General features: G+C 38.5%; 1 protein-coding gene across 1 annotated transcript; it reads right to left on the reverse strand.

Moving 5' to 3' along the window:
- Window positions 1-8,207: 8,207 nt before the first annotated feature.
- Window positions 8,208-10,660, reverse strand: LOC110498219 (complement component C1q receptor). The gene is given in 2 exon segments (XM_021574853.2): window positions 8,208-8,628; window positions 8,631-10,660. Coding segments are annotated over 2 exon segments (1,518 nt in total). The 5' UTR covers window positions 10,036-10,660; the 3' UTR covers window positions 8,208-8,515.
- Window positions 10,661-11,971: the final 1,311 nt, after the last annotated feature.

Genomic DNA, 11,971 nt, shown 5'->3' on the forward strand with positions numbered 1-11,971 from the left:
TACTCATTCTTAAATTGTTTTAGACAGGTTTGCATAAATATGAAAAGATAACATATTTAAACAATATCAATTTAGATCATACAGTGGGGCAAAAAAGTATTTAGGTCAGCCACCAATTGTGTAAGTTCTCCCACTTAAAAAGATGAGAGCGGCCTGTAATTGTCATCATAGGTACACTTCAACTATGACAGACAAAATGAGAAGAAAAATCCAGAAAATCACATTGTAGGATTTTTAATGAATTTATTTGCAAATTATGGTGGAAAATAAGTATTTGGTCAATAACAAAAGTTTCTCAATACTTTGTTATATACCCTTTGTTGGCAATGACAGAGGTCAAACGTTTTCTGTAAGGTTTTCACACACTGTTGCTGGTATTTTGGCCCATTCCGCCATGCAGATCTCCTCTAGAGCAGTGATGTTTTGGGGCTGTTGCTGGGCAACACAGACTTTTTGCCTTTCTACAGATTAAAACCTGATTGTCGTGGATTGACAATGGATCTCTGTTTAAAGTATTCTCCTGTCTATACATTTCAATTTCATCCTCCAGAAAAATCAGATCTAATATTGTAGCAAATAATATGGTTCAACTTCAATGTACTGCTAGAGAAAAGGGAATTATATTTATGAAGGACATTGTAAACAAGGACGGTAAAAATTGTCACACAAGCAACTAACAGTGTATGTGGTGAACGCTCAATACCAAATTATAACCAACTCATCGCAGCTCTGCCACAAAATTGCGAGACAATTAAAGAAATTAAATAATTAGTCCATTAAAAATCATAAATGGCTGAAAATGATTAGTATAAATAAATATTAGTTTTACTTCAAGTCAAAAGGTTTGAAAACAATGCCATATGAAATAAAAGTGAGTTGGGAACAGGTCTTTGATGTCCGAATACCTCGGCATCGGGTCTATGAACGGACGTAGAAGACAGATGACACATCAATCCATTTGTTTCAATTTAAGCTATTATATAACATACTGGTTACAAAAATGTACAAAACATTTAGGAACCTGTTCTTTCCATGACAAGGTGAAAATTAGAATCCCTTATTGATGACACCAGTTAAATCCATTTCAAATCAGGGTAGAAGTAGGGGAGGATTTTTAAGCCTTTGAGACAATTGAGAAATGGCTTGTGCGCCATTCAGCGGGTGAATGGGCAAGACAAAAGATTTAAGTGCCTTTGAATGGGGCATGGTAGTAGGTACCAGTCATGCCGGTTTGAGTGTATCAAGAACTGCAACGCTGCTGGGTTTTTCCACGCTCATCCGTTTCCCCGTGTGTATCAAGAATGGTCCACCACCCAAAGGACATTCAGCCAACTTGACATAACTGTGCGAATCACTGGAGTCAACATGGGCCAGCATCTACGTGAAATGCTTGCGACACCTTGTAGAGTCTATGACCTGACGAACTGAGGCTGTTCAGAGGGTAAAAGGGGGTGCAGCTCAATATTAGAAAGGTGTTCCTAATGTTTTGTCCACTCAGTATGTTGGGGGCATTGAACAGTCAGCCTTGTGCAGACTGCCACAAGGAAACCAAGTCAATAAAGAGATCATATTTTCTGGTACTGTCCATCGGTGGCTCACTTATGGATTCAGGTTCCAGGAATGGATGTGTCAGGTGGACCTGCAAACTGTCTTGTTAGGGGATCTGAAGAACTATGACATGTCAATGGGAACTTGGGTAAAGTATTTCTGTTTAGGGCAATATCAGGACCTGCAAACTGTCTTGTTAGGGGATCTGAAGAACTATGACATGTCAATGGGAACTTGGGTAAAGTATTTCTGTTTTAGGGCAATTTCAGTAGGAATGTTACAAATAGAAAATGATTCAAGTAAAAGGTCACCCAGTAAAATACTACTTGAGTAGAAGTCTAAGTATTTCGTTTTAAAATGTACTTCAGTAGAAAAAAAAGGTAAATGTAATTGCTAAAATATGCATAAGTATTAAAAGTATAAATAATTTAAAACATTCTTATAGTAATAAACCAGATGACACCATTCTTGTTTTTTAAAATTGTAATTACGGATAGCCAGGGGCATACTCCAACACTCAAGACATCATTTACAAATAAAACATGTCTGTTTAGTAGGTCCACCATAGCAGAGGCAGTAGGGATAACCTGGGATGTGTGAATTGGACCATGTTCCTGTCCTGCTAAGCATTCAAAATATAAAATGTACTTTTGGATGTCGGGGAAAATTTATATTTTCTATAGGAATGTAGTGGAGTGAAAATAAAGTACAGATACCCCAAAATTACTTAAGTAGTACTTTAAAATATTTGTACTTAAGTACGTTACCATTGCCCGCAAAATAGACAAAATAGACAACCTGATGGACTGAGGTGCATATCTGTTCATAGCGATGGCCCCATGAAGAACCTTTTTTCACTTTTATCAGTTGAGGCCGGTTGGACGTACTGCCGAATTCTCTATAACCACATTGGATGAGCCTTATGATATAGAAAATAACATTAAATTATCTGGAAACAGCATTACACAGGTTACATCCCTGTAACCAGCATGCCAATTGCAGCGCGCTTCAAAACTTGAGACATCTGTGGCATTGTGTGACAAAACTGTACATTTTAGAGTGGCCTTTTGTCCCCAGCACAAGGTGCACCTGTGTAATGATCATGCTGTTTAATCAGCTTCTTGATATGCCACACCTGTCAGGTGGAGGGATTATCTTGGCAAAGGAGAAATGCTCATTAACAGGGATGTAAACACATTTGCGCACCAAATTTGAGAGAAATAAGCTTTTTGAGCATATGGAACATTTCGGAGATCTTTTTTTTCAGCTCATGAAACATGTGACCGACACTTTACATATTTTTGTTTTGTTAACAAAAATGTCCTTATGTTTATACAAAACTAAATAATGAAGCATGTCCCCCATAGTTTTGCTCACATTAAATGCTAACGTTTACTAACTTGTTATTTAGCTAACTAGCAAGCGTGCGTCTAATTCATATAAAAATCAATAAATAGCAATCAAGCGAAGTTTCGCAAAAGAGTGTAGATAGCTCGCCAAACAACTCACAATTTTGAGTTTGTAGCTATAACGCTTTATCAGTCAAAAACTGACGACAGCTGTCGTGTCAGCCTGGGAAAGAATGATACCTAGTCAGTTGCACAACTGAATGCATTCAACAGAAATGTGTCTTCCGCATTCAACCCAACCCTTCTGAATCAGAGAGGTGCAGTGGGGTCTGCTATAATCGACATCCACGTCTTCGGCGCCCGGGGAACAGTGTTGCTCAGGGGCAGAACGACAGATTTGTACCTTGTCAGCTCGGGGATTCGATCCAGCCCAACGATCTAACCCCTGGGCTACCTTGTCGGCGAATGTTCCCCTAGGAGGCTATGTGGAGAAGTCTGTCAAATGATATTGATTTCAACAGTGGCGGAGGGAGATTGCGTCAGTGCGTGTGAAATGGCTGGATCTACATGCTTCAGTCAATTGGATACTTTTGCTTTCCCCCCCGTTTTCTTCTGTCAAGACATTCTTCCTTGATTGAACACACTGCACATTTAACAACATTGAACATTGTCCTCTGCTTTGTGTTTCAACGGCTTACTGAGAAACAAATCACCATTTTAATTAAATTACACTTTATTTTAGCGTCAAACTTTGTGTCACTGGAATTATAAATTAATAGCTTGATTAAAAATGACGTGTCGTCTTATTGATCAACCATCCTATCGTTTTTATTGATTCATATTGATAAACTGTCAACCTATTTATTAAGAGAAATGATTTCCATCAAAACAGTATAAAGTGTTTTATGATATTATTATGCTTTTATGATCACCTAGTTCCAAATATATAATGACTTGGGAGACGTACATATTCTATACGGTTTTCATTCCCCCATGAGTTTTTATGTTCTAATTTCAAATGACTGAACAAGCCAACTTCGAATGGAACAGTACCAATGTATACCACTAGAGGTCCTCATACACAAGTGGACAGCAGGGTTGTAATAGACTAAATGAGAGCATAAATCTAATGCAGAAGCCACACCCAACGTGCCAAAGACCATTTGGGTTGATTTTCCTCTTTATCGACAATGTGAAACCCATACTGAGCGTTGAGCCTATCAGATGGTGTTTCAGTTTGGCTTACAGAGGTGTCAATACACTGTAAAACGGTGAAATATCATTAAACAGCTCACTATACAGTACTGTAAGATTGTTAATGTGTCAAAGAAAATGGATTGTCATTTTTAGCTCCAATGTAAAACCTATAATGATGAAGACACATCAGAGAGCGTGTATATTGCATTAAGAGTTTTTTTTTTTTACTAATACAGGATGGTATTTCAACAAATCTTAATTTTTAGGATTATTCAACGTGTTCAAGGCCATTTTGGGGGAACTCGATATTTCTCTCCGAAGTGAAACGGGCTGCTGGAAGAAGGAGGAGGAGTTTGGAGAAAACTGAATTCAAATCTCCCGTGGGCACTACAGACTCTAGGGGAACATTCCTCCTAGGGGAACATTCGTCGAGAAGGTAACACAGGCTAACATGACATCGGGTTCATGCTTGATTTGTAGAGACCCTACCAAGTATTTTCCACCCCACTGAGGCTGAGACCGGTAGTAAAGGTTTTTCTCAATAGCCCAATATTCTCAACATTGTATTTTTTATTATTGTTCTTAAATGTTTTTAAACCCATATATACATTGGTTCATCAATTACTAATTGCATTGTTTTATTAGCACAATAAGTGGGTCCTGACTAAAATGCAATATTTTGAATCAGTTATTTAAATTACAACGTGTTGAAATGCGGGCTTTTATTTTGAAGGTTTCCTCATTACCATACACAAGTTAAATCATAATTGGTGTTGCTGAATCAACTAGTTCATTTTAAATTGAATTGTAGCACACAGAACCTAGAGCTATAGGAAACAAATCATTGTTCTACCTGTTTTACGCTGAAGTTACAAAGTAAAGACCTCAGTCAGGAAGACGTAGTTACTCACTACACCTCATTACTCATTCAGGAGCCAGCTAATAGCTAGCTAACGTTAGCCAGCTGACTAGGAGGATTTACATTTCAGTTAGCCTACCTACAATCAGTCAGAAGTTTGGACACACCTACTCATTCAAGGGTTTTTAAAATTGTATTTTACAATTTTCTACATTGTAGCATAGTAGTGAAGACATCAAAACTATGAAATAACATCATGTACATGTATTAAGCAAAAAAAGTGTTAAACAAATCAAAATGTTATATTTGAGATTCTTCAAAGTAGCCATCCTTTGCCTTGTATTGTAATGTTTTTAAAATTGTATAAACTTCCTTAATTGTTTGCTGGACCCCAGGAGAAGTAGCTGCAGCAGCTAATGAGGATCCATTATAAATACAAATACCCGTTGCAGATTTGCTATGGAAAGCCTCGCAAGGAATTGTTCAACTAACCTGTTCTTGGTGTTCTTTTTTCTCGATTTCTTATAAAGTGTATTTTATTAATGTCCTTGTCCATTTACCGGTGGTTCTCCAAAAAAAAAAAAACTGAAATTATTCCACGTTTTTCATTAAGTGAAGAGTTCCCTCCGGATTTTAGCTGCTTGGCATCTTGCATTTTCCAACATCTTTGCAGGAACTAGTCATGTCTATGCGATACACCCGCAACCACGTAGATGATAGCGTGTCACACAGGGTCATCACTAGTTACCACAGCCACAAAGTCATGATAATGTCTAAACCCACTCCTATTTATAATTTATCTTGATAAAATTGGATTTAAACCTTACCTTAACTACACTGATAACCTTATGCTTTACTTTAAATTAAGACGTCAGTCTTTGACTGATAAAGCGTTATAGCTACAAACTCAAAAATTGTGAGTTGTTTGGCGAGCGATCTACACTCTTTTGCGAAACTTCGTTTGATAGCTATTTATTGATTTTTATATGAATTAGACACACGCTTGCTAGTTAGCTAAATAACAAGTTAGTAAACGTTAGCATTTATTGTGAGCAAAAAGTTTTTTAAATGTTTTATTCATGATTTTTTACGATATAGCCAATTTTGTAGCTGTGATAACTGTCACACAGTGCGACCGAAACAGAGATATTTCTACAAACATGCAAGCGGCATTTCTTACTCAATACAAAATGTGGATTTAATATATTTCTAAATATTCTTAGTTTTTTGGCTAATGTCCATGTCCACCTGCAACTGGACACTGACATTTATAACATACACTTTTTACTGAATAAAGAACGAAGAAATTATTGCCAAGAACAGGTTAGTTAATTGCCAATGTTACGGAGCATCACATATTCAGTAGCTAAACAGTCAGGCACACTGCTGTTTTTAGGAAGTCAAATCATCAAAGTAAATGGACATCATTTCATCGTAAACAATGTAGCAGGGGCCATAGTTAGCATAGGTATGCTAGTATGTAGCCTTGGCTTGTGGGAGAGCGGCTCATATAGGCCTCTGCCTTATCTCCTGTTTCTGTAGCATGAGGCAGCTTGATGTACAAGTGCACAGCCTAGACAGGACGCTAGCCTATTGCAGGGCCTTTCTTCCAATCTACATTATCTCCTTAATGTTGAGTACCAAGTGAAGACTCGGCAGGGGATTGAACTTACAACCTTCCAATCTACATTATCTCCTTAATGTTGAGTACCAAGTGAAGACTCGGCAGGGGGTTGAACTCACAACCTTCCAATCTACATTATCTCCTTAATGTTGAGTACCAAGCGACGACTCGGCAGGGGATTGAACTCACAACCTTCCAATCTACATTATCTCCTTAATGTTGAGTACCAAGCGAAGACTCGGCAGGGGGTTGAACTCACAACCTTCCAATCTCAGGGCGGACACCCTAACCACTGAGTTGTATCTATATATACAGTACCAGTCAAATGTTTGGACACACCTACTCATTTAAGTGTTTTTCTTTATTTTTTACTATTTTCTACATTGTAGAATAATAGTGAAGACATCGACACGGTTTAAGTGTGCCTTGAATTTAATGTTTTTATTTCACCTTTTGGAGTTATTATTTATTGTCAATTGCAGATTCCAAGTGACTTCGCTTCCTCAAATATTGAAGGCGGAACGTATCATGCGTGGCTCACTGCCACGGGCATTGACCTTTGGCACACGAGTGGTTTTTGTTTATTTGTATTCATATTTTAGCATGAATATAATTCTAATCATTCATTGATAAGCCTACTTTATTCAAATGTGTCAGTGTAATATTATAATATTAATATAGAATATTATAAACTGGATGGTTTGAGCCCTGATTGCTGATTGGCTGAAAGCCCTGCTATATCAGATAGTATACCAGGGGTACGACAAAACATTTTGTATTTTTACTGCTCTAATTATGTTGGTAACCAGTTTATAATAGCAATAAGGCACCCCGGGTGTTTGTGGTACTGTATATGGCCAATATACCACGTCGTGCATAAGAACAGCCCTTAGCCATGGTATATTGTCCATTTACCACACCATACCCACCCACGCCTTATTGCTCAAATACAACATTGTATCATTTCAAGTAAATTGAAGACCTGAAGTATTCAAGTAAATTAGGCCTACCAAACATTTCAGATGTAAAGAAAAACATGCCATCTGTGAACATGAAGCAACTCTTATGACTAGCCTGGTCTCATAGACTAGACGTAACATGGTAAATGTAAATCTGGGTCACTCAAATTAGTATGACATGTTATGTTTAGTATAGTTACGCAAGACAGAAAGTTACTTATTAAGGCAAAAAAGAAAAGGTGAGTGGTTGGTCTGGTCGTGGTAGATGGGTGGGTGTATAATGTAAATGTCTAGCGACCCAAAGGTTGCTTGTTGAAATCTCATCATGGACAACTTTAGCATTTTTGCTAACTAGCAACTTTTCAACTAGTTTCTACTTTGTAGCTACATTGCAACTACTGAGTATGTTAGCTAACCCTTTAACCTAACCCTCTTGCTAGCATTAGCCACCTAGCTTTTTTAATACATACCATATGAAACATAACATATTATACTAAATGGAGTGTCTCTGATGTATGTACGTACAGAATATTGGGAAATACTCTGAGACCAGGTTGTTATGATGATTAAATACGATTGTAACCTTTTATGAATGATCATATAAAATATGTGCTTTTTTGAAGCACAGTCAAGGATCTCAGACATATTTAAAAAAAAAAAAAAAAACATTATTTTATGAACACGTTTTATTTATATATTCGTAAATAATGCAATGTCAGAATAATATTGTTTTTACATTCCCGAGTTGACACTATTTCACGCCGTGCTTTCAAGTGACCCGTCAAATTTTTCTAACTGAGTCTCTATACCAGAAGCCACCCAACAGTAACTGTCAGCAGTGGCGATTTTCTTCCTCGCTTCTCTTTTTGAACGACTACATCGAAACATGACAATACCAGAGGTTACTGCAATTAGAAGAAGTAGTGGAACAAGAGAAGCAATAATGCCAATAAACAGCCACGAGCTCAAAAAAGAGCCATTATGCGTAAACCAACTCGTTCCAGTGGTTTTGCTGGATGGCTCCTCGCGCGTAATGTCCTGCGTAATAGTGCCTTGAGGTGGTCCGTCGGTAAACTGAGGCTCGTTCTGTAATTCAACCTTAGATATGGTTATAGTGTCAATGGTCTCGTCGTGTTGGTCGTTGTCTCTATAAACATTTGACGTTTCAACAGTGGAAACAACAGTCACATCTCGAATGCAGGTGATTCCATTAGGGTGTAACCGGAAGTGCTGATGGCAAGAACACATGAAACTACCAATGGTATTAGTGCATTTGTCCTCGCATCGATTACTGAGGCATTCGTCTATATCTATACAAGTATGACCGTCCTCGGACACAGTGAACCCTGCGATGCAATGGCAGGAGAAGGATCCTTCAGAGTTAAGACATATTTGTGGACATCTAGTTTCAGTGCATTCGTCTATATCGTGGCATTTGCCCTCAACCATTCTGTAGCCTTTATTGCACTTACAAGTGTAACTACCTTGGGTATTGACGCAATGATTACCGTCGCAGGCATTCATTTGGCATTCATCGACATCGATACAACCAAATTGGTCTTTATCCAATTGGAAGCCGCTTGGGCATACGCAGGAGAACCCCGTTGGTCCTGTTACGCATTGGTATTGACATGGAGAACTGTGACAATATTCCTTTAAGTCACAAGATACTCTGTCCTGTCCTAACACATAACCGTCCTTGCATCCACAACGAATACCACCGGCGTCACTATCAAAGCACACATGATCACATCCACCGTTTTTATAGCCACAACTCTGTTTATCCGTGGCGCAAAACGGACCGGGGATAGTCCAGCCATAGACACCATCCGTTAACTTACAAATAGAAAAGTGGTCATTGCCATTACATCTTATTTCAGCATATGTTCCAAATGGAAACGCGGTCAAGTTATTATCCTCATTTAATGGATTTGCTGAGAATGGGAGCTTGTAATTCACTTGCTCCCCTCCTGCCAACAACAAAGGTTTACACATTCCCTTGAAGTAGAATTTGCAAGCGTAAAAAGCCTTTTCTTTGCAAGATCCATCCGTCCATTTTAAATCATTGCGACCGGATAAAGAATAGTATACCAATACGCAACGCTCTTCTGTGCAGGTGCTGCGAGGTTCCTTCTCCCAGTTGGAATATTGGGAAGTTTCACTTCCAGATATCCACTTAAAACCTCTGAGACTCAAGCCCGTTATAATGCAGTCCCCCTTATGTAATTGCAGTCCGATCCAACATTTGTAGTCCAAATTGCGATTCCTTACGTCGATCTGTGTAAGGATTGATTGAAGCTCTGCTTCCTCAGCTTTGTCTTTAGTTGTTACCAAGTAACCCCCGTTATCTACACATTTTATACGAGCGTCGTCGAAGCTGACTCCCTCTATATGAAAAGTGAAACAGGCATTGGATGTGCACACAGTTTCTTCTCCGCCAGTGTCTGCTCCAGTGGCTCCCCAGACAGAGATTTGCAGTAAAATTAGCAAAAGCATCATTCCCACATAATCCAACAACAACCATTGATTTGAATATTGTATATGCTACATTTATGCCTTATTGGCAAACGGATGACAAATGAGGCTCTCTATTCCCTGCCAAAGTACAACGTGTTGCGACTTTGAATTGTACATTCAAGCTCCTGCATCCTGTTTTCTATATACACTTAAAACGGGGTTTTTTTCTCCCCCAGTTGGTTTTTGTCTCCTGCTGAAGCAAGTTCCGTTGTGGAAAACCAAAACAATAGCAGCACCCTCATTGTTTTGACTTGTTATCCAGATGGCTCCCGTGCTGAGTAAACGTAATATCAGACTGCTTGTTTCTCCTATACAAAGTCAGGTAATCATCTTCCAGCTGAAAAACAACAACAACAACCGATCTGCATCAAATAGTGTATAGCTTGCAAAAAACATGAAAGCGCTAAAACATGGCATTTAATGATTTCCCGATGTATTCATTCATATGAAAATAACGATTTGTTTGTAATAATTTGTCATATTATATTTCTTTCATTTTTGATAGTCTATAGTTGTTGATTTGGTTATTCATTTTGTTATGTGAAACGACTAATCTCATTTAAATTGTAGAGAATAAAGCCTTCATTTACATTCTAAATGGACGGACAACAATGTCTTCCCCAAAAAGCAATAATAAAAATGAAAAAATAAAAAAATAGGTTCCAATTTGTGACAGAGAACTGGGCCCTTTTCCAGACAACCTTTTCTAAACTCATTTAAAACCTCTGCTGACATGAAAGCCCGGAAAAAGCACAATAGTTAATTTCTAAAACAATAGATAGACAGGATGGGGAAGAGATGCTAGGAAGTTCACACCCATGCAGGTTCATGGGTCAGGTTGTGTATGTACAGCAAGGGGACATACTGCCAGGCAATTATTGAGGGCTACTGGTGGAGGCTCAGTCAGTCTCACCAACATCTTAAATGCTGTTTTTACCCTTGGCAGACAGGATAGCATTTATTTTTTTGTTATACCCGAATAACTGATTAAAACCAACCACTGACAGATGTTCCATGTGTCTATATGTGACTTTGTTCTATATTGTTAGTGGTATTAGCTGTCTTGTTATTGTTATGTGTCCATGGTTTTATGTGGTTGAGAAAAGTAAATGCTGATATTTCAACCGATTCCCATAGGTGTGTCGTTTATCGTATAGTCATTTGAGGTTGCTATCTTTTACACTCTTAGAGAAAAGGGTTCCAGAGGGGTTCTCCGGGTGACCCCGTTGGAGGACATTTTTGGTTCCAGGTAAAAAAAAAAGCATTCTGGTCCCGGGTAGAACCATTTTGGGTTACATGTAGAACCCTCTGTGGAAAGGTGTAACGATTGTCGTCGGGAGAAGGAGAAAGAGGACCAAGGTACAACGATTGTCGTCGGGAGAAAGAGAAAGAGGACCAAGGTGTAACGATTGTTGTCGGGAGAAGGAGAAAGAGGACCAAGGTGCAGCTTGGTAAGTATTCATAATACTTTTAATAAATATGACTACTTGAATAAAAAACAACAACACGTCAAACGAACAGTTTGGTGCAATACACACAAAAACAACTACCCACAACCCATAGTGGAAAAACAGGCTGCCTAAGTATGGTTCTCAATCAGAGACAACAATTGACAGCTGCCTCTGTTTGGGAACAATACCAGGCCAAACACATAGAAATCTAACACACAGAACAAAACACAGAATGCCCACCCCAACTCACGCCCTGACCAAACACAAATAGAGACATAAAAAAGGAACTAAGGTCAGGACGTAACAAAAGGGTTGTACATGGAACCCAAAATGGTTCTACTTGGAACCTAAAGAGTTCTACCTGGAAACAACCATTTTTTTTCTAAGAGTGTACCATTGGAGTGATCTTGAGCAGGGTCAGTGAATTGTTCTTTAGTTCCTGTGGTATGTAAATAAATGTGGCTGCA

This window comes from Oncorhynchus mykiss, chromosome 19 (assembly GCF_013265735.2).
Source record: "Oncorhynchus mykiss isolate Arlee chromosome 19, USDA_OmykA_1.1, whole genome shotgun sequence".
Lineage (NCBI taxonomy): Eukaryota > Metazoa > Chordata > Actinopteri > Salmoniformes > Salmonidae > Oncorhynchus > Oncorhynchus mykiss.